General features: G+C 52.8%; 2 protein-coding genes across 5 annotated transcripts in view; one reads left to right on the top strand and one right to left on the bottom strand.

Annotated features, from left to right (window-relative positions):
* The window catches only part of LOC115346765 (high density lipoprotein binding protein), a 42279-nt gene extending 23425 nt beyond the window's left edge, over window positions 1–18854 (top strand). For all 4 annotated transcript variants that reach the window (XM_030027142.1, XM_030027143.2, XM_041126999.1 and 1 more), the window contains exons 6-28: window positions 79–285; window positions 759–974; window positions 1822–2028; window positions 2243–2350; window positions 2908–3012; window positions 4051–4129; window positions 4810–4949; window positions 5252–5356; window positions 5616–5729; window positions 6059–6145; window positions 6307–6438; window positions 6750–6968; window positions 7781–8002; window positions 8233–8451; window positions 9171–9309; window positions 10070–10224; window positions 10851–10955; window positions 11689–11823; window positions 12387–12530; window positions 13303–13488; window positions 14925–15041; window positions 15506–15634; window positions 16383–18854. In XM_030027142.1, coding sequence (XP_029883002.1) covers window positions 79–285; window positions 759–974; window positions 1822–2028; window positions 2243–2350; window positions 2908–3012; window positions 4051–4129; window positions 4810–4949; window positions 5252–5356; window positions 5616–5729; window positions 6059–6145; window positions 6307–6438; window positions 6750–6968; window positions 7781–8002; window positions 8233–8451; window positions 9171–9309; window positions 10070–10224; window positions 10851–10955; window positions 11689–11823; window positions 12387–12530; window positions 13303–13488; window positions 14925–15041; window positions 15506–15634; window positions 16383–16469 — 3357 coding nt within the window. In that variant the 3' untranslated portion in view covers window positions 16470–18854. The remainder of the gene's footprint in view (window positions 1–78; window positions 286–758; window positions 975–1821; window positions 2029–2242; window positions 2351–2907; window positions 3013–4050; window positions 4130–4809; window positions 4950–5251; window positions 5357–5615; window positions 5730–6058; window positions 6146–6306; window positions 6439–6749; window positions 6969–7780; window positions 8003–8232; window positions 8452–9170; window positions 9310–10069; window positions 10225–10850; window positions 10956–11688; window positions 11824–12386; window positions 12531–13302; window positions 13489–14924; window positions 15042–15505; window positions 15635–16382) is intronic.
* Window positions 18855–19939: 1085 nt separating this feature from the next.
* ANO7 (anoctamin 7) lies at window positions 19940–27987 on the bottom strand. Its single transcript, XM_041127026.1, is given in 21 exon segments — window positions 19940–20182; window positions 20286–20376; window positions 20867–21009; window positions 21419–21624; window positions 21860–22011; window positions 22114–22211; window positions 22347–22401; window positions 22817–22928; window positions 23500–23602; window positions 23694–23792; window positions 24085–24216; window positions 24304–24447; window positions 24741–24837; window positions 25072–25162; window positions 25551–25716; window positions 25809–25919; window positions 26233–26290; window positions 26416–26552; window positions 26844–26951; window positions 27240–27397; window positions 27906–27987. Coding segments are annotated over 21 exon segments (2559 nt in total). The 3' UTR covers window positions 19940–19966.
* Between the last annotated feature and the right edge of the window lie 4 nt (window positions 27988–27991).

Raw genomic sequence — 27991 nt, forward strand, 5'->3', positions numbered from 1 at the left:
AACTTGCTTCCCTTGGCTCCATTCCTGTGGATCTGCCAGTGCAGGTGCAGGTTCTCACAGATGGTTCTTGTGTTGCAGGCTTCAGCAACAGTTGCCATCCCCAAGGAGCACCACCGTTTTGTCATTGGAAAGAATGGCGAGAAACTGCAGGACCTGGAGCTCAAAACTGCAACCAAAATCCAGATCCCCCGCCCGGATGACCCCAGCAACCAGATCAAGATCACCGGCACTAAAGAAGGGATTGAGAAGGCCCGACACGAGATCCTGCTTATCTCTGCTGAGCAGGTACTTCAGTACTGTGATCTCTCTCATGGCATTAGCTGGACAGCCATTTTGCTTCTCCATGGTATATTAGATGTTTGTAGCCACCATGGCCACAGTCAGTGGCTAATATTTTAGTCTGAACAGAGACGTATATTGTGCCACTGGCTGTATGAGCACTGCTGCTAGGTTCTGCAACTTGTGGTCCTCCATTTTGTCCATCTCCGAAGTCAGATAAGCGTGTTTCATATTTGAAGTGAACCATATTAGGTGCCAGCTGAGGTAAGGCAGGAGATTACAGAGGTGAATATCATAAATCATCAGCAGCAACAGCAGTATTTGCAGGTTGAAAGGGTTGGAGATCTACAAGCCTGGAAACTGAAAAGGGTGCTTGGGCCAGAGTGTCAAGCAAGACAGCACTGGGGACTTAGCTGTGTCTGGCAGTGACTGTAATACAGAGGGCAGTTCCCACTGAGGTCTGTTCTGGGCTCTTCTAGGATAAGCGTGCCGTGGAGCGGCTGGATGTGGAGAAAGTGTACCACCCTTTCATTGCTGGCCCTTACAACAAACTGGTGAGCGAACTCATGCAGGACACAGGGACGCGCATCAACATTCCTCCACCCAGCGTCAACAAGACAGAGATAGTCTTCACAGGAGAAAAGGAGCAGCTAGCCCAGGCCGTGGCTCGTGTTAAGAAGATCTATGAGGAGAAGGTATGGATGGTCCGTAAAGCTTCCCATCTTCCCCTGACCTGCTCACAGTCCCTCTTCCGTTCTTGTTCTACTTTTGTGCATCCCTGTCTTGCATCCTCCTCACGTCAGCTCTGGCTCAGCAGCCATTGCAGTACATGGCCCTGAATCTTACCATTTCCTCACTCAGCAGAGTGGGACTTGGGGTGATGCTACCAGGGAGGTGACAGATTTCTCACTTTTCTGTGTCATGGGAATTAGCAGACCACAAAGAGCTCCCCTGGCTCTTGTTCACACAGGTGCTACTAAGGAAGGAAGGAAGGAAGTATGAAGTCTACAGTGGTGGCCATCTGATATATCAAAGTTGCTACATAAGTAGAAGTTGCTGAAGAGTGAATTTCACTCCAGTTTGTTTTCCACAGCCAATGTCACAGTGAATATCCTTGTGGATTGCTGGGCTGTTTTTCCTCGTGGTTAGGTCTGTATTTGTACCAGTCTGGATTTCAACAAAGATAATCAGCTTATAGCCTAGTAGCCTACATGGTGTTGCGTTACAGTACTTCCTAGGGGACAGCTGGGTGTTGAGCCCTGTTGTGCAGGGAGGCGGGGTGTGTATGTGGTCTCTTCCATGTAGTCTTCCAGGGAGCTTGACACAGAGTATGAGTTTTGTACTTCACCTGTGAATTTTTGAGGACAAGGCTTTCTGTAGGCAGGGGCCTAAAGGGTGCTAGCGTGCTGCAGAACCACTGTGCTCACCTTTGCTTTGCTCTTTCCTGGGTGCAGAGTTTCACTGCATCTTGTGCCTCTTCCTTTCACTCTTGTCCTTCCCTGCCTGCTTGTGATTGATGCCCCAGTGCCTCTGCCCCTACAGAAAAAGAAGACTACTACCATTGCAGTGGAGGTGAAGAAGTCCCAGCACAAGTATGTCATCGGCCCCAAGGGGAATTCCCTGCAGGAGATCTTGGAGAAAACTGGAGTCTCTGTCGAGATCCCACCCACTGACAGTAGCTCGGAGACGGTGATACTGCGAGGCGAGCCTGAAAAGCTTGGGCAAGCATTGACTGAAGTCTATGCAAAGGTATTGATGAGATGGGCTAAGCCTTCTTTGAAAGTCCTATAAAGATACATCCGTGAGCACTGACAGGTGTGGGGGGCGTGGTCTCTGTTGGGCTGTTAGAGATGCAGCTTAGATGTCAATACTGAGGGTGGAGCATAGGAATTGGAACTGAATTTTTGTGAAGACCTCTTCCAGTCTGTCCATCAACCAGCTTCTCTGTTTTTCTGTCTCTCAGGCCAACAGTTTTACCGTCTCCTCGGTCTCTGCCCCCTCTTGGCTTCATCGTTTCATTATTGGAAAGAAAGGACAAAACCTGGCCAAAATAACTCAGCAGATGCCAAAGGTATGAATGAGCCGGTTAGCTTAGCACCCTCTGATGTAGAATATGGTTTAGTCCAGATCACTATTTGTAGAAGAGAAATGTATTCTGGCGTGGGTAAAACCAGGGAGGAAATGACACAGATCTTAATATTAAGGGGAGCCTCTCTTTTACTGCTGCAAACACTACTCATCCTATGTTATTCTCATGGGTTGAGCCCTTCAAAGGAGGGTTTATGTGGTACTATTTTGAGAGTTGATGTAGCAGGACACCTGCAAATGCTGACTTCGATGAGGCTTCTCCCTGGCGAGTTAGATGATATCCAGAGAAAGGCTAGGTGAGTAACTTCTCCAAGGCCCTTGCAGACTCTAGGACAGCACCAAAGCCTTGGGCTCTAGACACAGTGAGATGGCCAGGATTGTAAGTTACCTACTTCTGAAACCATGGGAATGATGTGTATAATTTGTGGGAAGGAAACCATCTCGCAGTGGCAGGGCTTCACAGTGTAGGCCTGACTAATGGCATTGACCTGGCTTGTATCTTGGAAAATTCTTACTGGATTCATTGCCTTGTGTCTCAAGGTTCACATCGAATTCACTGAAGGAGAGGATAAAATCACTTTGGAAGGACCTACAGAAGATGTGAATGTGGCTCAGGAACAGATTGAAGTCATGGTCAAGGATCTGGTAAGTTGGTGTTACTAGTTCGAGTAGATAAGAAGAAAGTGGAGGAAGAAGAGGCAACAGAGCAGAGATGATGAGGTGTCTATCCCATCCATATGATGACTTGACATGCTTAACAGAACTTGCAGAAGACAAGTTGTGTGGCAGATGGATGAAACCCTTGGTTACGAAGCTTGTCCGTAGCATTCTTAAAAAATCAGCAGCAGGTCTTAAATCTTTTGATGCAGAGAAGGAAGGATTCTCTTTCAGTCGTAGCTGGAGAGGCATATGAGTCCCTTTAAATGTTTCACAAGCATGGTGATCTTGGCTCAAACCAGAGGAGTGCTTCTGCTCTGCTTAATAGCAGGAGGAGTGCTTGTAGCCAAGTACTGGAGAGTCAGTGCCAATACTAGCAGTAGGCAGTTACTTAGAGCACAAGTGGTGGCCTACCCTACCTAGCCCTATGTCCTGGTTTCAGCTGGGATAGAGTTAACTGTCTTCCTAGTAGCTGGTACAGTGCTATGTTTTGAGTTCAGTATTCGAAGAATGTTGATAACGCTGATGTTTTCAGTTGTTGCTAAGCAGTGTTTAGTCTGGAGTCAAGGATTTTTCAGCTTCTCATCCCCAGCCAGCGAGAAAGCTGGAGGGGCACAAGAAGCTGGCGCAGGACACAGCCAGGACAGCTGACCCAAAGTGGCCAACGGGGTATTCCATACCATGTGATGTCCCATTTAGTATAGGAACTGGGGAGTGGGGATGGGGGATCGTTGCTTGGGGACTAGCGGGGTGTCGGTCGGCGGGTGGTGAGCAATTGCACTGCACATCATTTGTACATTCCAATCCTTTCATTATTGCTGTTGTCGTTTTATTAGTGTTATCATTATTAGTTTCTTCTTTTCTGTTCTATTAAACCGTTCTTATCTCAACCCACGAGTTTTACTTCTTTTCCTGATTTTCTCCCCCATCCCATGGGGGGGGGGTGGGGGGTGGTGAGTGAGCAGCTGCGTGGTGCTTAGTTGCTGGCTGGGGTTAAACCACGACACCCTATACAATTCTTTATAGATCAACCGGATGGATTATGCAGAAATCAACGTTGACCACAAATTCCACCGACACCTCATTGGCAAGAATGGAGCTAACAGTAAGTGGGGTGCCTTTCTAATCCTTCCCATGCTGGGCCTCTCCGTGTTTAGTAGATCATATCAGGGGCTCTGCAGCTCATCCAGTGTGCCATCTCCATCACATTTCCTCTGTTCTTCTAGAGTGGTGTTGGCACAAGGGCAGTGAGGCCTTGGGATGGCTTTAATGTGTGTAAGCATCTTGGGAGGTTGAACAGTAGTGGGATGACTTTGCCGTGTCCTGGAGGAAATTTTTTTTTTTTTCAGTTGGAGAATTGTGTCATCTTTTTTTTTCTTTTTTTCTTTTAAGTTGCTCTATGTGAATTACATTTTAGCAGCTGATTGGGGGTGGTGGAAATCTGCTTGGTGAGTTTCTCTGCAAATTGGGATTAGAAATGAATGATCATCTTCTGATCTAAATGTGGTGCTGTTTGGGGAAGAAACAGATGCCTCACTCTAGCAAGTGAACAATTGGCTCTGTAGATGCCACAGTATTTACTTGTACAGGTTCTTGTGTGGCACAGATCTGGTCTCGCTGAACTCCAGGGTGAAGAGGCACTTTCCCCTGTTTCAACCCGACCCCACTGGCCCTTTCTCAGAGGCTGGTTTACTTCTTAAACAGCCTGTAAGCAGTGATAATCAAGGTGCCTTGCTTCCAAGTCTTGGCCTAGCAGACTGTGTCACCATAGTCCTTGCCTTGAAGTTAACAGGATTAAGGACCTCTACAAGGTGTCTGTGCGCATTCCCCCGGACAATGAGAAGAGCAACCTGATCAGAATTGAAGGAGACCCACAGGGGGTCCAACAGGCCAAGAAAGAGCTGCTGGAACTCGCTTCCCGTATGGTGAGTAGGATGTGATGCTTGGGAGGCTGCAGGGTTTGGGCTCTTCTGTTCCCTCATAACCTTCTGGTGCAAGTGTGTTCCCCTTACCCACGAAGCACTTGGATCTCATGACAAGTGCGAGTTCCTTTTCACAGATGTGTTCCTCTATTCCCTTGGACACCCCTTCTCTGTCAACCTAGAGTGAATTTTGTCTAGAGGAGAAGAGGGACAATGCTGGCAAGTAAACTGTCAGGCAGCAAACTGGTAAATAAAAGTATGTGGCTCTCCTGCTGAACACTCAATGTAAACTCTATTCTCATCAGGAAAATGAACGCACCAAGGACCTAATCATTGAACAGAAATTCCACCGGACCATCATTGGGCAGAAGGGCGAGCGGATCCGGGAAATCCGGGAGAAATTCCCAGAGGTAAGGCTTTCTAGATGAGGGATCCAGAGAGGATATTTCCTACTTGGGTAGTAGATACATCGTCGCTGAAGTCAGCGGCTTTAGTGGCTCTGTATCTAGTATGTATGAGAAGATAGTTCTTTTGGCCAGAGGCTGCTAACATGGTTACCCTTTTCTGAATGGGAAAGGGGATGTGTAGGATCCCCCCAACTTTTGCATGTTTCTGACACAACAATTCTTGCATTTTCTTGAGTTTGCTATAAATGACTGCCTCCTGCAGGTTATCATCAACTTCCCAGACCCTGCGCACAAGAGTGACATCGTCCAACTTAGAGGTCCCAAAAATGAGGTGGAGAAGTGCACCAAGTACATGCAAAAGATGGTGGCAGACCTGGTAAGGGGGACTTCTGTCTTCTGTTCTCTCCTGCATGCCTGGATAACCCTGGAATAAAGCAGAGATGTACTGGATTGGCTAGGGCTGAAACACCTCAAGATGAGGGAGCTGTGGTCACTGTTCTGGCTGGCTGGGGCAGGGCAGTAATACCTGGTTTTTAAGGGCTATAGGGGAAGGTACTTGCCTTTGCTTATTCTTGCAAGTCTTTCGTACAGAGAACTTCCTTGGGACTAAGTCTATTGTGAAGAGCTTGTTTATCAAGTCCCTGGGACGGGGCCTGGCTTGCCATGGCAGTGTAATCTTAAGTTCTCCCTTCCTTTCTCCCTTAGGTTGAGAACAGCTTTTCTATTTCTGTCCCCATCTTCAAACAATTCCACAAGAACATCATAGGGAAAGGAGGTGCCAACATCAAGAAGGTGAGATATCTTTCCTATCTCCAGTGCTCGTTATGGTCACTGCCTGCTGCTAAATCCCACTTGCTGCTCTCTCCTGCTCATCGGTGATGTCAAATATAACCTCCAAGGGCTTTTTTCTGACACGGGACACCTCTGAGATTATTTTTTTTCCTTTGTGGCAGATCCGTGAAGAAAGCAACACCAAAATTGATCTCCCAGCAGAGAACAGCAACTCAGAGACAATAGTTATCACAGGCAAGAGAGCAAATTGTGAGGCTGCTCGCCACAGAATTCTTGCCATCCAGAAGGAGCTGGTAAGTGAAATAACTGATGTGTTGCAGATGAGGGACTTGTATATGTTGCTAGAAGACATAATTACAGAAGTGCTTGTAGTGGGGGAGGGCAGGGAGGAGACACATGTGAGTGTCAGTCTGTGATTGACTCTTAAATCTAAGTTTGTGGCTGCTCCTGTGTCAGGAGTAGCCAGTCTCAAGCCCCTCTGGTCAGGCATTTCTTACACATAGCTCTATAAAGCTCCTAGCAATGTGGGAGTAGGAGCGTAAGTAGAGTGGGCACAAACAGATTTCTGCAGCTTGACTAACAGCCTAGTACTGTCCTCTCTTAGGCCAACATCACTGAGGTGGAGGTCTCTATTCCTTCCAAACTACACAATTCCCTCATTGGCGCCAAAGGCCGCTTCATCCGCTCCATCATGGAGGAGTGTGGTGGAGTCCACATCCACTTCCCCACTGAGGGCTCTGGCAGTGACACCGTCACCATCAGGGGCCCAGCCCAGGATGTGGAGAAAGCCAAGAAACAGCTGCTGCACCTGGCAGAGGAGAAGGTGAGGCTTGTCTCATAGGGGAAGGAGCAGATTGGTTTGGCCAGCTGTTTCTTTTTGGGGGTTGAAGTGATCCCTTCTGTCTGCTGGGAATCCTCTGGCATCAGATGGCCTAATCCTCTTTGGAGGGATTTGAGTACAGTTTGGATGATTAAAAGAAAACTATGCTTCCATCCTCATGACAATGAGTTCTTCCCCAATGGGTGGAAGAACTGGCTGTAATGCTTCTCTGCCCAGGCTGGGGATATACTCAAAGGGTTAAGGTTCCCTATTCCTGTGGTTTGAATGCTGTTGGGTATCCACACTTCTTTGAAACAGCTTACTCTGCGTATCTCCTTTACTTTTTTCTTGGTCTCTGAATTCCAGCTCCGGTTCTTCTATTTCACTGGTTTGAGAACTTAGGGTTACAAGACCTTGCTCTGAGTTGTGGCTGACTGACTGGTCATCTTAATAGCAGGAAAAAACCTAATATCAGCACGTGAACATGTTCTCCTGATCGTTAGGTGCCTCTGCTGCCTGGCTTGCAAATGGTTATGCTGCCTTGTGTGAGTGTCAGACCCTTCTCCTAGGGAAGTCTTTTCTGCTCATATTCTCACCAGTCGTGCTGAGTGTAGAGTTAGCTTTTCAGCCCTGAGAACATCTTCCGGGTGGTTGTTTTAATTTAAGACATCATACACCTTTTTGACTTCGACATCTACCTTGCTCTTGCAACACTGTGTATGTGGGTGCAGGTAACATACGTACATGCTTACTGTTGATGCTGATGTGTATTTTCTGTATAACGGCATGTTCCATGGGTATCTGACTCCTTTCAGCAAACAAAGAGTTACACCGTGGACCTCCGTGCAAAGCCAGAGTACCACAAATTCCTTATCGGTAAGGGTGGTGGCAACATCCGTAAGGTGCGTGACAACACTGGGGCCCGCATCATCTTCCCAACCTCTGAGGACAAAGATCAGGAACTGATTACTATCATGGGAACGGAGGAGGCTGTCAAAGAGGCGCAGAAGGAGTTGGAGGCCCTCATCAAGAACCTGGTATGAGCTACTTTTTCTACTTTCTTGCCTATCACTGTAGCAAGATGTAGCAAGTCAGTGTGGAGGACCTGCTTGTTCTAAAACCATCTGCTGCCCTTCATGGGAGCTCAGGAAGATCCTCCTTGCTGTTACTTGTTGGAGTGAGGTTGTAAACTGGTTGCTGTTGAGTGCAGCGAACTTGTGCTTATCACCAGGACAGGCAGGGTTGACTGGCTGTCATCTATTGGCAGGATAACGTGGTTGAAGACTCCATGGTGGTTGACCCCAAGCACCACCGCCACTTTGTCATCCGGAGAGGGCAAGTTCTGCGTGAGATTGCAGATGAGTATGGTGGTGTGATGGTCAGCTTCCCACGCTCTGGCACCCAGAGCGACAAAGTCACCCTCAAGGGAGCCAAGGACTGTGTGGAGGCAGCCAAGAAACGCATCCAGGAGATCATCGAGGACCTGGTATGTTGCAGGAAAACGGTTTCTTCTATATTTTGTTGCTTCAGTAGTGCAGGTTCAAGGGAACCTCGTGTACAGCCAAGCTTTACGTGAACAAGTCCCACAGTAGTTCTGGGATTTGAAGCTTTGCTGTCAATATATAGGGTTTGCAGTCTTTAGATAGTGGCCTGGGGAATGGCACCTGGCTCCATAATGGCAATGCTGTATGAAGGAATTGCCTCTTCTGACCATCTTATTGGTTTTTAGGAGTGGAAATAGGAGATGGTTCCTTGGTGTACTTCTAGATGTTAAAAGATTGATGCCTTCTTGTGCCTCTCCATGCCTGGCCTTGGACGGTGGTTGCTCTCTGGGGTTTCCTGTGCTGTTAGTATTGGCTTTTGGCAGCAGACAGCTGTCAAACCTGTTCTCTTCCCTTCCTTTCTTCTTTATCTTTTTCCTTTCTTCTAATGCTTCCTGCCCTTCAGGGTAATAAAATAGAGAGTTTGAGCTTTGGTCTTGGAAGCCTTTAACATCATGGATTGGAGGCAGCCTTCATTAAGAAATCCTCTGCTAACTTTTCTGAGAGGAAGGATTCTAGGAAACTTTCAGTTCTTCCCCTGTCAGCAGCTATTATCTTTTCTAACTCCTCTCTATGTCCATTACGGATTTCGCCATGCACAAGCATCCTGTTTTCTGGTGTGAAAGAGGCTGCATTGCAATAGAGCAACTCTGCTTTCTCACAGGAAGCTCAAGTGACAATTGAATGCACCATCCCACAAAAGTTCCACCGCTCCATTATGGGCCCCAAAGGATCCCGGATCCAGCAGATCACCCGGGACTATGGTGTCCAGATCAAATTCCCTGACAGGGAGGAGAACCCAGGTATACACATGGATGCATGTTTGCCTGTAGTGTAGCCTACACTCCATATCAGTGGAGGTGTTCTACTTAAAATCTATTGAGAACTGACCCCAGGTGTTCCCTACAGTCCTTGAATCTGGGCTTAGCATCAACCTTGCTCTCTTGGGAAGAGGGGACAGTTTTAGGAGGTAAAACCACAGACCTGGGTGTTCTGAACGTGTTCTCACTGCACAGTGCAGGGAGTACGAGGACCTACCTTGGCAAAAAGGGGTCTACAGGCTTACCAAGGTCTCTCTGAGCCCTCATGCTCTCGTTGCTGGGTGTGCTGAATGCAGCACAGCTGGGGCCTGTTGGATACTCTGGCCTAGCACCAGCCATCCTGCTCTAACATCCAGTGCTGTGCTGGTGAACTTCCCGGTTGGGGAAGAAACTGCCAGCTTTACTTGTTGCCTCTGCTAACGTAGGAATGCAGCCTCTGCTGATGTAAGAGTGTGGCCTCTGCTTCCATAGCACAACTGCAGGTCCTTTCTATGCAGGCGAAGGCAATATCAGTGCTCTGCAGAGAGGTGTTGAGCAGACTGTCTCGGTGGATGTTCTTGTTCTGCTCATTCCAGGCTAAGCCATGGCAAGCTGCCTGTACTAGGAGTGACCTTCTCCACTGCAGTCTATAGTGTCTGACCTCTTGTGGCAAAGCCCAGGCTGAGCCTGAGGATCTAGAGGGGCTTATAATGAGCAAGGAGGGGGCTTTGTGCCTTTAACATGAGACTTTCCATGTTTCTAGCCCCTGTTGCAGAGCCAGCTCTGCAGGAGAACGGTGAGGAAGGTGGGGAAGGCAAGGATGGGAAGGATGCAGATCCCAGCTCTCCAAAGAAGTGTGATATCATCATCATCTCTGGCCGCAGGGAGAAATGTGAGGCAGCAAAGGAGGCACTGCAGGTATGTGGCTTTCTAAGCCCCTTAGCCCTGTGATGTAGTGATGCCCTGATGCAGGAAGCTCACTGCAGGCTTTAGTGGTGGTAATAAAAGCTACTTAGTCAAGGTTGCAATCCAGCTGGTCACTGATGCTAACTGTAGAGGTGGTCTGTACCGCTCAAGGGAAGTCCTCTGCTCTGTGATTTAGCCTGGCAGCTTGAATCATAGTGCCTGACCTTGCAATTGCTAGAGCTTGTAGGCAGCCCTGAGTTACTTGCCATAAAAGCATGACATGCTTGTTTTATGGAGCACAGCTGGAAAGAGTCTGATTGAGGCTGAATCATTCTAGCTTTAGCAGACCTTGCCATGCTCCCTTAGTGATGTTTTCCAAGTCTTTGCTAGATGGAAGCCAAGGATATGAAAACAGCCTGTCCCCAGAGGTGGGGTTTAAGATTGCTTGTTTGGAAAAAATGCTTTAACACCCAACAGGTCATCTTGGTGTTCGCAGCTGTTCTCTCTTCCTGTAGTTTGTATCCTGACTACAAGGGAATGTACCCCAGTTCAGCAACACATTCTTTTGGGCAAGTATATGGCAAGCTGAAAGACAGGCGAAGTCTTTCAACTGGTAAACTGTGCTGCCTCCCTTGCAGGCTCTGGTTCCTGTCACCATTGAGGTAGAAGTTCCCTTTGATCTTCACCGTTACATCATTGGCCAGAAAGGAAGTGGGATCCGCAAAATGATGGATGAGTTTGAAGTAAGTTGTTGCCCTTCCTTCCATCTCCTCTGTCCTGGAGAATCTGTAAGTGACTATGTTTGTGTGGTGGCAATCAGTTGCGACATACTCAGGACTGTCATAGCTTGACTGTGGAATACAGGCTCTGTAATAGGAAAATGAGACCTGTGTGATTTAGTCCCTGGCTCCGGGGCTCGGTAGGTTTCGTGCTGAAGCTGTGTTAGTTGATGCGGTGTTGCATGACTTGCTTGGTGCCTATAGGGATTCCTCACCAGTGTGAGAGTTGTTTTCTTCCTAGGCCATGGGAAACAGTTCTGCCATGCCTGCCCATTTGGGAGAACTCCCCAGAAGCCCACAGGGACTCTTGGGGCTGATGCAGATTGACTGCAGACAGCGCTATTGAACATGTATTTTATTTCCTAGCCTCTCCAGGCCAGCACAAGGACTGCTGGGGGCTGAAGCCCCACAGCAAAGCAATCTGATAATGGCTGAAGAAACAGGGTTCTAGTCAAAAAACGTCAAGACATGGTCCCAGGCAACTGATTCTAGGTGGCCCTGCTTGAGCAGGGGGATTGGACCAGATGACCTCCAGAGGTCCCTTCTAACCTCAGCCATTCTGTGGTTTAGGCTGTCTGGGTGGGAGCTGGTCTTGGCGGCCGGGTAGATCAGTGAGATGCCAACCTGCAGTGATAGGCATCACAAGTGATGCAAAATGAGCAGTGATACAAACCAATAATCGCTACTCGTTGCTCAGGTGAACATCCAGGTCCCTGCTCCTGAGCTGCAGTCAGATATCATCACCATCACTGGGCTGGCTACCAACCTTGACCGTGCCAAGGCCGGGCTGCTGGAAAGAGTGAAGGAGCTGCAAGCTGAACAAGAGGATCGGGTAAGGCCTGTGCCTTTCTTCTTCCTTCCAGCCAAACAAGGCTTCAGTCTCTTGAATGTTCCTTTCAGAAGTTGTGCAGACTCCTGGAACCGCTCACGTTTTAAGAGCACCCTTAGGGCTCTGGGTTACCCAAATGTAACTCATTTAACATGAATTGACAGGAGAGTTTTGGGATTCTATTTTAGGTAACTTTGGACCGTCCAGGGCTCTATCACACCTTCATATACCTTTGACACACCGCAGGGTGGGAACTTCACTGTGCTAGGAGTGTCTCTGTACCTATTCTCATTGAATCATTATCACAGCTCTGACCAAATAGGTTAGGGATGAGTTGGATGGTTGTTTGCTACTTGTAGTTTCCTGCTGATCTTGGCGAAAGCACAAGGCCCCAGCAGATGGATGTCTTGGGTGCCCTTCTGTAGCCACATATGCTCAAGCAGGACCCTGCAGAATCTGTTCCGCTCATCTGAAAAGCCAGAAGGAAATGCAGGGACTTAGATGGACATCACTGGACCAGCATAGTGTGTTCCCTGCTGTTGTAGCTCACTCTGCTTCTGTTCCAGGCCTTGCGAAGCTTCAAGCTGACAGTCACTGTGGATCCCAAGTATCATCCTAAAATCATTGGACGGAAGGGAGCAGTGATTACCCAGATACGCACAGAGCATGAGGTCAACATCCAGTTCCCTGACAAGGATGATGAAAGCCAGGTGAGAGGTCAGAGGGGGTACTGTCATGGTTTACGCCCAGCCGGCAACTAAGCACCACGCAGCCGCTCACTCACCTCCCTCACAGTGGGATGGGGGAGAGAATCAGAAGGGTAAAAGTGAGAAAACTCATGGGCTGAGATAAAGACAGTTTAATAGGTAAAGCAAAAGCCACACACACAAGCAAAGCAAAACAAGGAATTCATTCACTACTTCCTGTCAGCAGGCAGGTGTTCAGCCATCTCCAGGAAAGCAGGACTCCATCACACATAACGGTTACTTGGGAAGACAAACGCCATAATTCCCAATGTCCCCCAGCTTTATATACTGAGCATGACATCATATGGTCTGGAATATCCCTTTGGTCAGTTGGGGTCAAGTGTCCCAGCAGTGTCTCTTCCCAACTTCTTGTGCACCCCCAGCCTACTCGCTGGTGGGGTGGAGTAAGAAGCAGAAAAGGCCTTGACTCTCTGTAAGCACTGCTTAGCAGTAACAAAAACATGCCGGCATTATCAACACTGTTTTCAGCACAAATCCAAAACATAGCCCCATACTAGCTCCTATGAAGAAAATTAACTCTATCCCAGCCAAAACCGGCATGGGTGCAAAGAAGGCTGATGGTTGTCTCTGAGCATAGGAAGCACAGCATCTTCTCTAGGGCTCTGAACGCCCTGCACTGTCTTTGGATAAGGTGGAGCGTAAAAGGGATTAGCAGGGAGAAGGCTTGCTCAGCTGCTTATGAGCCTTGTCTCTCACATATTTCCCTGTGCCCCAGGCCCAAGACCAGATCACCATCACTGGCTATGAGAAGAATGCTGAGGCTGCCCGGGATGCCATCATGAAGATTGTTGGCGAGCTGGAGCAGATGGTCTCTGAGGATGTGACTCTGGACCATCGTGTTCATGCACGCATCATTGGTGCACGTGGTAAAGCCATCCGCAAAATCATGGATGAGTTCAAGGTGAGTGGTGGGGCGATGCAGCACAGGTTGGACTGGGCCTGGGTGGTCAGTGGTGCCACTTGCTCCTGTGCTAAGAGCTTGGTAGCAGCTTGGTGCTAGGGGCTGAATTCAGGAGCGTGTGGCTCACATCTTGTGGTCCTTGTGTCTTGTGCCTGTTGAGCACCTTGAGCTGGAACAGGCACAAAAGAAAAGCCATGTCATGCTCACCTCCAGCTCTGTCACCACAAGCATGTGAGCAGAATCCCTGGGCCACAGCATCTTGGCGTGCCCTGGGCAGCTGGGCTATCTGGACACCACACCCAGACACCAGCTGAAGTATCCCCACATGACCTCAGCTGTGAGTCACCCTTCTTATGGTAGCCAGGCAGGGAGAAGGCTGAGCTCTTCCTGTCTTGCTGGAACACAGCCAGAAGAGGAACCTGGGAATGCTTCCTTGGTGCTCTGAGTTAGCCCTGCAAACAGCAGTGAGCCCTGTCCCTCTGTGCAGCCCTTTTGGTGGGTTTCTTGGAGACAGGGTTCCAGATGCCCTTCAAAGGGAGGAGGTGGTTATGTCAGCTACCCCAGTTACTGGAAGCGGACAGCCAGGCCTGTTGCTGGGGGGCTCTGGGAGGAGACTGTGCCCAGACCCCCTCAGCTTGAGCTTAACTCAAGGAAATCCTCTGGATTTCTTTGTCTCTCTAGGCCACTGTTGATTCACTTGACTTTGGGAATCTTGACACACTCTCAGGGCTCCAGATTTCGCAAAGTCCACTGACTCTGGGAAGGGCAGGGACCTTTGCCTGTGACAGCATGTGGCAGCAGTAGTGTGCTTTACCACAGGGGCAGTAGTGAATGTGAATCCAGAGTGATGAGGCTTTGGAGACTTGCATCTTGGCTTGGCTCAGTTGTTGAAATAAGCTGTTTGGTTCCCAAATGAGCAGCCCTTGATTTTGGTCCTGTCTTATGTGGCTTCCCTGCACCCATCTGGAAGGCAAGCTGTGAGAGAGCTCAGTGGCTGTGTATGGGGTACACTAAGCCAGCTCCATAAAGTGATTGTCAGCCAGGATTACTCTATCTGTGGAGGAGACAGAAAGCTTATTGTGCTTCATGCTAATGGCTTGATGGTGAAAATGCTTGCAGCAGTGTGAGGACACTGTCTGGAAATGCAGCCCTCTTCTGCCTCTGCTGCAAGTGCTGCACAGAAAGCAGTGGGCCTCTCAGCAGTGAGAACAGCAGAGGCTGAAGATGGGTCATTACTGCAGACTCTGTTCTGCCAGGCTTCAGTGCCAGGTATGCCAGTGCACCCCACAGCGTCTGAACTATGGAGGTCCTAAACAGACTTGCAGTAGTGACAGATCAGGGCTTTTCTCTTCTGTGAATCTGATGACGAGGGTCATGGGGAGTCTGTGGCTTTTCACATGTGCAGATGTAAGTCCCGTCCTGTTCTTGCGTTGCAGGTAGATATTCGCTTTCCCCAGAGTGGAGCTCCTGACCCCAACTGTGTGACTGTGACAGGACTCCCTGAGAACGTGGAAGAAGCTATCGATCATATCCTGAACTTGGAGGAGGAATATGTAAGTGTTCAGCAAATCTGTGCAGGGGCTTAGCAAGGATTTCCTCTGCCACAGAGCTGGATGACTCAAGTATCTCCATGTGGTATTTTCTACCACTGCATCAGAGAACTCGAGCCCTGTGCAGGTGGCAGTTGGCCCTCATCTGCAACTGTCCCTCAGACCAACTGGGCGCAGAGCCCCAGGCTGTGCTCTGCGAAGCAGTGCAAGGACTGGCCCCACTGTCCAGGAGAGGACAGTGAATGAGAATGCTGGGACACTGCCAGGATGTGCACATGCTTGCCTTGCTGCAGCTTGCATCAGTTAGGAGTTGGTGGCCCTCAGACTAGTGCAGAAACAATGTGTTCAGTCATTGTAGAATGGACCATTGGACAGGTTGCAGCATGGTGAGGTGGTGGCAGGAAGGTGTGTTATACCAGCTTGAGGAACTATCAAGATCCCCCCCTAACTGGGCCATGTCACTGCAGCTTGCAGATGTGGTGGACAACGAGGCAATGCAGGTGTATATGAAGCCCTCTTCACATGAAGAGTCCAAGGCCCCATCCAAGGGCTTTGTGGTGAGAGATGCCCCCTGGGCCACTGTCAACAATGAAAAGGTGAGTGCTGCTTCTGCTATGGGCCTGGGGGCACAGGGTGTGTGGCAGCCTCTGCCAAGGACTTACTCTGAGGTCTGGCCCTCCTATCTCGGATGGGGAAACAGAGCACTCTCCCTCCCATGGTGGCAGAGAAAGCAGTGAAGGGCCCTCCTGCTCTTTGTGGCCTCTGCAAGCTGAGAGAGGGTCTGGGCTCTGCCTCGCCAGCTTCCAAAGCACTGCTGTCTTATTTCTTCCAAATGTCTTGCCCACACTGACTACCTCACTGTGGAGCTGTTGGGGAATGGGGGACCCTTACCAGAAAGTGTCCTGCCAGGTTTTGTTGTTTTTAGGGGTAGGGACGAGGCCCTGGGACTTCTGACTCTTCTGCTGCAGCACAGAACTGGCTCAATGTTTGCAGCTGTGTTCTGGCTGGGAGCAGCGAGCTGGGACATGTGGCAGCTCTCTCCTCAGCTGCCCTGGCGCTGCTGAAGGACTGGCCTGACCCCACTCCAGTGACCGAGTTACTGAGGTTGGACCCTCGGAGCCCTTGATCCGCCTGCCATTTGCTCCTATTTGCACCCTCCTAAATGTCATCTCTAGATGGCTTGACTGTCCACCCTGGGCAGTCCTAAGGACATAATGATCCTTTTCAGCCCTCACCCATTGTCTCTGCTCATGGGACATCAGAAATGCTGCTTAGCTCAGGGGCGCACCGTGCAGGTTCGCAGCAGGGCAGGAGCTTAACTTGTTCCCTTTTTGTTTGCTCTAGGCCCCTGATATGAGCAGTTCTGAAGACTTCCCCAGCTTTGGGGCTCAAGTGGCCCCCAAGACTCTTCCCTGGGGACCCAAACGATAATGACCTGGAAGCAGAAACTCCTCCAGCCCGCTGACCTGACACTAACCTGCCACAAATACTTCCTGTCTGAAATCTGATCCAGCGGCTGGAGCACAAGTCAATTGCCCCAAGAGGTCTCCTAATGGTGTCTGGAGTGCTAGACCCCATCCTGCTCCCCTCAGCTATCACCGTGGCTAGGACCCACCCTCATCTCTTGATGGATATTCTTTCCTCCTTTGGAACAAGACTTCCACTCAGATTCAAACACTAAATGTGTGTGTTTTTGTTAGAAACTTCATAATTGACTCAAAGTGGCTAAGATTTGCAGCTTCCCAAGCGCTAGCAGAGCAATCTGCTCTTTTGAGCATGTCTTACTAGGCATTCTCGCCTTCATTAGGAGACCTCCTTTACTGTGGCTAGGAATCTACTTCCTGTCTCATGACCTCAGGAAATAAATTTCCTTGACTTTCTAAAGCCAAAACGTTTGCCCTCTTTCCTTTGTGTTTATCCCAGGCCTTACCTTACCTTTGTAGAGTGCAATCAACTTTTTTCCTTTTAACTGCCAAAAACTCATTTAATGCTGATAGCTGACTGTGGGGAGAGCTTAAAATAATCTAAAACGTCAGAAACTTGCTTTTTAAAGGAACAAAACCTTCAATAGGCTGTAGAGGCAGCAGAGATGGAAGGGACCAGAACAACGTATGGCTACCCTGGTCAGGTAAACACCTCTGAGTGCAGCATGTAGTGAGCGCGCCCCTGCGCCACACCAAGCACAGCCCCAGCCTGCACGCTTGACGAGTCTTCCAGCGAGTGATGACAGACCCCGCTCCTAGTTCCCCGCGCTCCCTCATTCACCCTTCCCAACAGCCAACAGTGTGAGCAGGCAGGCACGCCAGCACATGAAAATATTACCGGATGGGACAGATTTGGGTCGGCCAAGGTTGCTGCGGTGGCATGGCCCAGGAGAAGGTGGTGGGAAGTACAGCCTTGAGAAGCTGTAGTCCTCTGCTAGCACTGCAGCATCTAGGCATGAGCGGTAGGGCTACCTATTACTATTGCCTTCTTTCTACCTCAAAAGTCAGTATGATGGTGGCCTCTCAGTATAAGTGGGTAAGCAGCTGTTCCAGCTCTTGCCCTGGCACCCAGAGCAGAAGTGTGGAGGAGAAGCAAGAGGAGCCTTTTGTCTCCAGTGGCTGTGGGAGCTCCTCCAGAGGGAAGCTGAGCACGGTGACAATGAGGCAGGCTGTGAATCAGAGAGAACTGTAGGACTGCTTGCTGAGCTAGAACAGGGCTCAGCCCCAAGGCTGTAGGTGCAGCCTTGCCACAGCCTTCAGCTGCACAGGTTGTGAGCCAGGCTTCTGCTCTGATGGCATTGGGGGGCTGATGGCGTGGTGCCTTGAGCCCTCCCCGAGGCCTCCATCGTATGGGTAGTAGAGGGTGATCCATGCTCTGTACTCTGGGCCGCTTGCACCTAGGCCCTGCCACGGCTAGCTCAAAGGGGGCTGTGTCCAAGCTCCTCCAGCCAGTAAGAGGAAAACCACGTCTTTGTGGAGGGAGGCAAGGAGCGTGGGATTTCTGTGTTCCCTCCTTCCCCTGCCTCAGTCCTACAGAGGTTGTAGTCTGAGCCATTCCTCTATCCCAGCTGCTTCAGCTCTTGTCCCTAGCTTCTCTTCTCTAGTGCTGCTTTCGGAGCAAAGGCCCAAAACTCTGGCAGGCTGAGCCCAGCATTCTTGCCTTTCCCTCTGTCTGGCAGGTCTGACATGCTGATGCTTCTCCTTCCCGTGCCAGCTCTTCTTGGAAGAGGCTGCTATGCAGAAGTTGAACCAAAACCTCACAGTGCTCTCCTTAAGTTTGAGAAATGACTGAAGCTGACTATGGCCCATTGCAGGGCACCTGGCTGCCCCGGAAGGACATGGTGGCCTTTCTTCCAGCACGGGAGACAGGGTGGGTCAGGCAGAACTAGGGTGACACCTTCCCATCTGCGTCTGTCAGAAAATGGTTATTACCCCTGTAGCTTAGGTCTGTCCTACATCACTGAGCCTATCACCCCCATCTTCCTCTTTAATGCCCCTGCCCCTCCCATGCCCTCACCAGTTGCACAGCTAGGCTTGAGTTACATTTGGGGCACCACCATCTAGGCTCGTGCCCCATAGCCCGACCCTCCACTCTAAAGAAGGTCATGAAGTGATTGTACCTAGTACTGTCCCCCCACCACCCTCCTTCCGCAGCAGACTGTGGCATGTGTCCATTTCCTCTCTTTGACGTCTTCCATATTGTACGTTTCCATAGCAATGATCCCTTGGCCTTAACTTTGGAATTTGGAGACTATATGCAAACATGTAAAAAGGCTCATGAGTATGGATGACACTGGAATTTTATAAATTCTAAAATAAAACCTGAAACAGCTTGGAGTGTCACGGATATTATTTCTACTGGTGGGTTGAGATCCAAGGCAGCCCTTGCCTGGCTGGGTTTAGCCCAGTTTGAGGAGTTGCAGCTTGCATGCGTGAGCCTCTGCTGTGGCGATGCCCTTGCTGAGGTGAGACTTGCACAACAAGCGGCTGGGTCGAGGGAGGAGGTGAGAGCAGTACCGGGCAGTGGCAGAGGCTGCGCCCTCCTTGCTGGGAGCCACTGACCTGCTCGCACCCAGGGAGGTGGTTCCAGGGACACTGCCAGCATAGAGGAGGAGAAGGCGGCACCAGCCATGGTCCTTTTTGCTCACCTCCTCCATAACCAGAGCCTCTCGTCTGCCTTCTGTGACTGGCACCGCCACACAGCACCCACCAGCTGGAGCCAAGCTGCCGCTTTCTGATAGATGAAGCTTGGCTCAGGGGCTGCTGTGTTGGATGGTCACAGCACGCCTCTCAAGTTCACCCGCTGTATCCATAGCTCTCCCCCTCCCACCAGCAGCTCAGCCGTTCCCACCATACCTGCTGGCGCTGGCAGGAGCAAACCCTCTGGCTGTGGTTACTTCCAGCACAGGTGGAGGCAGGAGGGGCAAGAGCCAGTGCAGGAGGCTGTAGCCCTACCTTTGCTTGCCCCGAGCAGCAAATGGAGCTGCGGTTGCACTGACCAGCGGTGTGGTTGCTGTGGGCAGGCGCTGCCCTGCACTAGCTGAGCACAGCCCAGGGATGTGGTGTGGCCAGCCTCCTTTAATTGGCTCCATGCCAGGTTGTTTACACAGCGGTGGAGTTACCTTGCAGTAACACCAGTGAGCTTGGACAAACACCCAGCACCAGCTGCATCCCTCCCTGCCTTTAGCAGTAGCCGTCCCCAAATGCCCGTGTGCCAGCTGGGCAGGGAAGCCATGCCTGCTGCCCCACAGCTCCAGGCTGGTCAGCAGCCCTTCAGTCCTGGCACCGTGCCACGGGCCTCGGGGCATGCTGCGGCACCCAGCTGCTGATGAACTACTCAGTTTCCCAGTCCCTGCCTGCGGCCAGATCCATGACACTGGCCTTGCTTGTCTCCCGTCTCTCCAGAAGGACCTGAACCACAGAAAAAGGGAGCCAAGGTTTGCACTAGTAGGAGCTGCCACCTTGCTTGCCTGTGGCTCTGCACAAGTTTAAAGCAAAAAAGGCTTTAAAGGAGGAGGTAGAGGAGCTGCCACAGCCCACCTTGTTCTCAGCCAGGGCCTCCTTGGCCAGGTACCGTTCACGCTTCATCATGACCTCCACGGACTCAGGAATGTCAGGTACCAGCCATGCAATCACACATCCGATAAGGAAAACCACATGCTAGAAGTGAGCAGGGACGCGCAGGTTCGCCAAGGTGGCAGGTCCTCACTCCCTGCCCAAGCACCGTGCCCTGGGCCACCCTGCAGGGCTCGGCAGCTGCTACCTCAAACACGATGATGAAGCCCAAGCGTACAGCCAGCAGCTGCCAGTAATTCAAGGTCAAGTTGCCATCCCGGTCCCTAAACGCTCTGTATCTGTGGGACCAAAGTGCAGTTGTTGCTGCCTCTGTCCCTTTCTTGGCAGGTGTCACCATTGCGCATTGCTGCTGGTGCTCTTAGATCATGGCTCCCAGCCCGGTGTGCTATAGGGCACAGCAAAACCAGCCCTGGGCCAGCCTCAGCCAGGACCCAGGCGGCTGCAGGTAGCCCAGCCCTGGGGGACTTTCTTCTTTGCAAAAGCACCTCCTTCCACGACCAGGGAGCTTTTGCTTCAGCCCTGGGACCAGCCTGGGCAAGCGACTCCCCGCCCCCCAGCTGCCCCACACACGGGCACATTCAGCACATGCTCAGCCCTGGGATGAGCGAGGGCCCCAAGGGTCTCAGGACTAAGTGGGTGGACAACCTGGACCTGGCTAAAGGCCACTGTGCTAAACAAAACAATTGCTGTGGTGGTGGCAGAGAAAACCAAATCCAAGCATAAGCAAATGAGGAGAGGAGCCAGACAAGGCAGGAGGGGGGTTCTCACCTGCACGTGGTGTTGCTCTGCAGGACAAAGTCCCATGGTGCATATGCCAACGTGAAGTTCACATAGCCATGCAGGCTGCTGTCATGGACATACTTGTAGTACACACAGGGCAGGAAATCAGAGGTGAAGGCGATGAGGAAGGCCTGGGAGCAGGGAGATGTGCTGCAGCAGGTCCTGCAGCCGGGGGACACCCCATCGCCACCGGCAGGACCTTCTCCGCACCCTGTGCTCCTGAGGTGGCTTTCTGCCTCTCTTTGCCCTCACCCTGACAAACCAGACATGAAAGCTCCTTGGTCTTAGCAGCTCGCTGCTCATGGCCGCTGTGTCCTGCGCTCACCCTTCGGTTAAACCCAAGCAGGGCCACACGCCCCGGAGGGTGACAGTTTCCCACTGCCCGTGACTGGAGCTGTGCCTTCTGCAAAGGTTGACCCACTCCAGGCACTGCAGCTCCCCTCGTCACTCAGTGTCCTGCAGTGGCCAAACGAGTTTTCCCCCCTAATCCCCCTACTCTGCTTGCAGCCCCCTCACCACCCGTCTGCCCACCCAGCGTACGTTGCTAATGATGGCCAGGTGAGCGATGGCCTCCAGGATGGAGAACCAGATGCTGATGCCCTGTGCCCGCTCGGCCACAGGCTGCCAGTAGTCACAGACAACCTTGTGAGCATCTGGGCGCATCTCCACCCAGTTGTTGAACAAGGCAAAAAGGGGTGCCAGGGGACAGGCTGCCACAAAGATGGTGATGAAACTGAACTGCAGGACTGGGAGGAAGAGGAGGAGGAGGTTGAGAGATGGCAGCGGCACCTGTGGCATCTCCCAGCCCTATCCTGCGGGGAGCAGGGCAGCCCTTCTCCCTCCAGCACCCGCAGGCTGCTCGGGGCGAAAGCTCTCGCAGCTGGTCCCTTCCTCCAGGGAGCTCCTGCAGCTCCTGCCTTTCCCCGCCAGCTTTCTCTCTCCCAGCGCTTCAGCCCTCCCTAACCCAAGGCCGGTCCCTACCCATCTCCAGGTACTCGTCAAACAGCCCCTCGAACACCAGCAGCTAGTGGTCCATCACCCAGGGCACCTGCTCCACCAGGAACGACTCCCCCTCCTTGCCTGCTTTCTTGGGGGAGAGGAGCTTGTACTTGTGCCACCAGCACTTCAGGTTTCTGGGGAGACGAGAGGGGCCGTGTCCCCCGCTGCAGCCTGCCAGCACCGCTCAACAACCCCTCAGTAGAGCCCTGAAGCCTGGCGAGCCCCAGCATACTCACGGGATGGCCACCTCCTCCACATTGTTGATGATCTGCTTCCCCATCATGATGACCAGCAGCTCCTGCGCCAGCTCGATGAAGCACCCACCTGGGGTGCACTAAGGGGAGAAAGGGGCCCTCAGCCTGCCGGGTCTGGCACACAGGGATGGGAGAACCCTGAACACAGGAAGGCATCTCTGCAGCACGCACCGGCTGGGGCGGCAGGCTCGGTGTCTCTCCTGCCCAGCACTCACCTCCCCGTTGCGGACCCCCAGAAAGCTCAGGTAGTTCCCAGGGTAGCCAATGAACCTGCAGGAGCCACAGCAAAGCCATGAGCTGGGACTCCAGGCGCTGAGACCAGGGATGCATCCGGAGCGGCCCCAGGGAAGGAAGGGCTTTTTCTGGTTCACCCAGAGCCCTCTTCTCCCTCACCAAGGGGTACAAAAGGGCTGGCAGTGGGTGCCTCTGATGGAGAGGGTCCCCCAGTCCCAGACTGGGACCAGCTGCACCAGTTAGCCCACAGCAGGCTGGCACTGCCCTCATTACCAGGCGTCCTGTGGCCCTGTGAGGGCTCCCACTCTCTGATGGGACCGTCCCTCCCTGCCACAGTGCTCCTTGCCCATGATGGCAGCAGCACTTCCCCATCCTTCAGCCATGCAAAGCCTGGACACATGGGTTGCTGCAGGAGATGGGGGAGACCCCCTGCTCCTCCCAACGTCCTTACTTGCCCTTGAAGAAGGCAATGTAAACGGGAGAGAAGTAGAAGGTGACAAACTGGAAGACAAACATTTTGAAAGTGAAGGCATCCTCATACTTGGTCTGGGCGAGCTGCATCTCTGCCAGGGGGAAGCACAGGGACATGGCCCTACACTGCTCCAGGATGCTCTTCCACATCATAGCCAGTTACCCCACATCTCTTGACTCTAACCAGCCCCCACAGCACAGGGTCCCCAAACCTGCTGTGGTACCCGTCAAGGCACCTGCCACTTGTTCAGTGTCTGGAGACATCCATCTGCTTTGCACCAAAAAATAATCTTCCTCCTCTCCGCTCAGTGCAAACAGGCTTTGTGTCTCATTAAATACAACAAAAATATCCCACATGCTTTTCTCCCCCAGACCTCAAAAGTCAGCTTGAATATTTTCATCGAAATCCCCCAGAAAAGCTTGAGCAGAAGTTAAACCTAACACTTTTTTTTTCTGTTGCCAAAACACTTTTCAGTGAAGGTCTTATTTTCCCAGCTCTCCTCTCCTCCATAGCCATCACCCTCTTGAGTGTCAGCCAGCCTTCCCTCCGAGACTGTGGATGGAGCTCATGTCCCAGCAGCAAGCTCACTGGGTTTGGTGCTCTGCCCTTACTCACCACTCCCTCCCATCACCATCTGACTTGCAGGGCCCTTGCCAGCTTACCCCACTTGGTGAGGAAATGAGCCAGGGAAATATAGATCTTGGAGAGGATGAGGATGAAGATGAGGTTCACCACTGAGCCTGTGATGCTGGCGATGCGGGATGCCTACAGGGAGAAGCCACATGCAGAGCACAGAGGGTGGCGAGCAAGCCCAGCAAGTGAAGCAGGTCTGGGAGTGGCTCTAGCCACCTCTTACCGAAGCCACAGACCAGAAGTACCCCGAGCTGGAGAGAAGAATGGCAACCACTGCTCGGTAGAGGAAAATGGAGACCATGAACATCACCACCATGGCAAGCTGCAAACACAGCACATGGGGTATGAGCAGCTCGTGTCGGGAGGGAAAACTCCACCATTAATCCAGGGCACTACAAGTCCCAGGGGAGCTCCAGGGCAGGCAGCCGAGCCTGAGTGCAGCGGGGTGCAGGCTGAGCTGGTGGAGAGCCACAGGTTCCACCATGGACCAGGGACACCCATGTTCATCCTCAGCTTAACCCATGCTCTCTTACCCAAACTGATCCCATCGCACCACGTCCTGCTGCCCCGGGACAGATGCTGGGCAGATGCTGCTCCAGCCCCCGCTATCTTACCATCATTGTAATGACCACTGAACCTCCCATTTGGAGGCGGCTGTGCTTGGAGAAATATGGCTCCTCTGCCCCCTTTACAGGGTTTATTATCGTCATGGGAGCCATGGCTGTGAACTGGGCCCGCGGCCGCTCCTCGGAAAGAGGGAGAAAGGCATCAGGGGTGCCTGGTGGCTTTGGTCCATGCAATTTTGGAAGGTGCTGCAGAGGGCCAGACCCCACCTCGATGTCCTCGAACTCAGAGCAGTCCCAGTGGTGAGCCAGGGATGTATTGGTCCACTTCCAGAACTCCAGGAACAGCACTGCCCACAGGGACATGAAGGTGCTGAAGAAGATGGTCCCGCCATGGTCAAAGAGCCGTCCTGCCTGTGGGCAGAGTGGGGCTGAGGGATAGGCAGGAGACCAGGCAGGGCAGTGGGGGGCTGCCCTCTGCACAGCTGCCATGGTCCTCGGTGTCCCCAAGCCATGGGGCAGGCAGGGAAGAAAGGTAGAAAGAGCTGCCTGGGACCCTTCGCCAAGGAGGGAGGAGTGGGAAGATGGGTGGGAGAGGAAGCTCCAGGGCAGCAGGGACCAAGGGCAGGAGGCAGACTGGGACAGCACAGGCTAACGCTGGGGTGGAGATCTCCACCCTGGCCTTGAGCTGCCCTCCAGGACCTCACCATGAACGTCCTGCAGATTTTGGAGAGCTGCCAGTAGGGACAGGTCTTGCAGAGGGGACACATCCAGTACTGCTCTTCGCTTGCACAGATCTCCTGCCTACGGGCAAGGAAGGAGCACCAGCAGCCTGTCACGGCTTGGCCTTTCCCACCGCTCCCCGTTGGACCATTCACTGGCAGTTTTGCACCAAGTGCTGCGGTCGAGCTCCAGCAACCAGCCAGCACCAGCACATTTAGGGGTGCAGGCACCCCCCCGCCCTCCTCCCCACCGCCCCAGGTGCGAAGGGAGCGCGGCCCCGGGGAAGGTTGCGAGTGGGGAGGTCGGGGCACTTACGAAGGTATGTCATTGATCACCAGGAAAATGGCAGCGATGAACACCACTGTCCCCACCACCGCGGCAGGCAAATGCCATCCTGTGTAGAAGCCTGGAGACAGCAGGGACGGGGAGCATGAGTCCTGCAGGCCTCCATCATGGCCACCAAGCCAAGAGCGGCTCCAGCCACCGAGGATGACACCTGCCCAAGTGCAGCATAGCACCAGCCTAAAACCACGCAGGATTTGGAGGACCTGAGCATGGACCTGGGGCTGCAAAGTACCCGTCAGGCTCTACCTAGCCCTTTTAGGACACATGGGGCATGACTTGTAGTGCCACCACTCACTGCCCTTGAAACAGAGAGCATTCCAGGTCAGAGCTGCATCTGCATCCCAGGGCAGCCAGGAGCTGCTGCCCACGGCCCCTTACCCCGCACCAAGAGGCCGAGGGAGCCATTCCCTGGGAGAGCCAAGGGCTGCTCTGGAGCAGGCGGGACCCACCCAGCCAGGCGAAGTAGAAAGCAACCTTCTCCCCAAAGTACTTGCGGACATGATCCAGCGGCTGGTACTTGCTCCACTTCCCTCAGCTGGCCCAGTACTGGAAGAGGACTTGGCGCTGGCTGAGGCTGCCGACAGCCAGCTCCCCTGGCCGGAGCTTGTAGGGACCCTGTGGGGAGAGGCAGGGGGTGGGCGAGGGGCTGGCTGGGGGTGCACGGCCAGCTGGTCAGCACGGCTCCCTGGGGGATGGCAGGGTCTTGCCTCGTGCAGTGGGAAGGCGGCAGCGAAGACATTCTCTCTCAGCAGCCGGTCCACCCCCACCTCCTGCTCCCCGGAGTGGCCGTACTGTGTCGTGGCCAGGATCTCGTAGAGCTGCCAGGGCAACACCAGGAGAGGTGAGGGGGGGGATGCAGCCATCCCCCATGATGGGGAGAAGGGTCCCCACCACCAGTTGGCTTTTCTGCTATCAGCTCCAAGCCTGATTCCCAGATGCTGAATGGCAGGAGGAGGGTTTCCACCCAAGCCTTCTAATCCCCCCTGGAGTTATTAGCACACAGCAACCCAGTCTGGGACCTTTGAGACCATGACAACACATGACAACACACCCACTCACAGCACTTCTTCCCCAGACCCCACAGCCCACCTGGGACTGGGGAAGAGAAGCCGTAGTGGCCCCAGTGCTCACAATTTGGTGCTGCTGGGTGGTGGAGAAGAAGGTGTCCTGCTCATTGGTCCCCAGGAACCTGGAAGGGTGTGGAGGAGCAGCTCAGCAGAGCCTGGTGCTTGGCAGGGGAGTGTGGCACCCCCTCCCTGCGGTGCCCGCCAGATGGGGACCACCTCCCGACATGGGCCCTCCTGGGGTGCTCACCAGCGCAGCTTGTTGGCCTTGAAGGGGCATGTGTAGTAGTCCAGTGGCAGGTTGGGAACCTCCTGGGCCATCAGGTTGGGGATGCACAGCTGCTGCAGCACGTTGGCCAACCAGTTGGAGGTCTGTCTGGGCAGCGCCTGCATGGACAGCGGAAACATCTCAGGAGGAGGGAGCAGGAGCAAGATGGCAGCCAAGCTGGGGAGGAATAGTGCCTGGGCTGTGCCGAACACAGGAGCCTGCTCTTCGAGGGTCGGGGAAGGAGGGGATGGGGTGCTGGAGGAGAAGTTCAGAAGGGGAATGAGGTGGGATCCCATAACTGTGCATGGGACAAGACTGGTGACAGGGGACTGCTGGGTACGCTGGAAAGCAAGGAGGCATCAGAGACCGACAGCAAGCACCTGCCCAGCCTGTCACCCAGAGTGGGATACCTGGGAGCACTGGGGGCACCATCCACAGTAAGCTCGGGCACCGAGCACGCTCCAGGGTGCACTCAGAAGCAGGTAATGCACCACCTTCTTCTCCATGCGGGTCATGTGCTGTTGGGACAAGAGGACCCCAGCAGACATGAGGCTGCTGGCACCAGTACAGTCCCCACAGGAGGCACTGGGGTGATTCCACGCTGGTGTGGATCAGCCTGGCAGAGCTGACCCAGTGGAGAAGAGCACAAGCACATCCCACCCCGTGCTCTAGCTCGGTTGCCCGCAAGCCCGGGCTCCCCTCCTGTGCGAGGGCCCCCACAGCGTGGCATCCCTCCGCCCAATTCACAGAGCAAGGCTGCAGTTATCACAGGGGGGGTAGAAATTCGAGGTCAGGTCCCCAGGTACCTTTTCCATGTGGATCCCAGCAGCATGAAGCTCATCCAGAAACTTCTTCCGCCAGGTCCTGTGGATGGTGGCAGATCTCTCCTGCAAGTCCCTGTTCTTGCAGCTGTCCTGCTGCCCGCTTAGCTCCCAGGGAACAGTTTCCCACACCAGGGAAAAGTCTGTGGCAAGGAAAGTGAGCTCGTGCCCACCCCATGGCCAGGAAGGGCAGCAGATCCCCAAGCCATCCCTGTCCTGCGTGTCCCTCTCCTGCAGGACTTGGTGCTCTCATGGGGCTGGGTGTTGTCTTGTGATTAAAACAAGGAATCGAGGGAAGGACATGCTTGGTCTGGAAGGGGCTGCCAGCCACCTCGCTTGGGTATTTCTAGCATGGGAGGTAGGAAGCTAGAAGACCCTATTAACATGAGTTGAGGACAGCAGCTGTCTTGCAGAAGGTAAAGGCTTGAGCATCCAAGCAGGGCAGTGCCTGCCATGGCTTGCAGAAGGTCTGATGCCTTCTGGACGTGCTGTATAGACTAGCTGCGGTCAGCAGGACCTGCTGCTGCCAGGTCCAGCCATGGAGCCCAGGGGCTTTCCCCATCCTCCTCAACCTAGTGGGCCCCATCCAGCCCCAGCATTCTTGCCAAGATGGAGAGGAACCAACCTCAAAGACCAGCCTTTCTCCCTCACCTATCCTCATACAGCCATCGCTGAAGATGTTGGCTGTGCTCTTCTGGTCCAGGGCTGCGTTGCTGGGCTGGAAGTAAGGCATATGG

The sequence above is a fragment of the Aquila chrysaetos genome, chromosome 10 (assembly GCF_900496995.4).
Source record: "Aquila chrysaetos chrysaetos chromosome 10, bAquChr1.4, whole genome shotgun sequence".
NCBI classification, from domain to species: Eukaryota; Metazoa; Chordata; class Aves; order Accipitriformes; family Accipitridae; genus Aquila; species Aquila chrysaetos.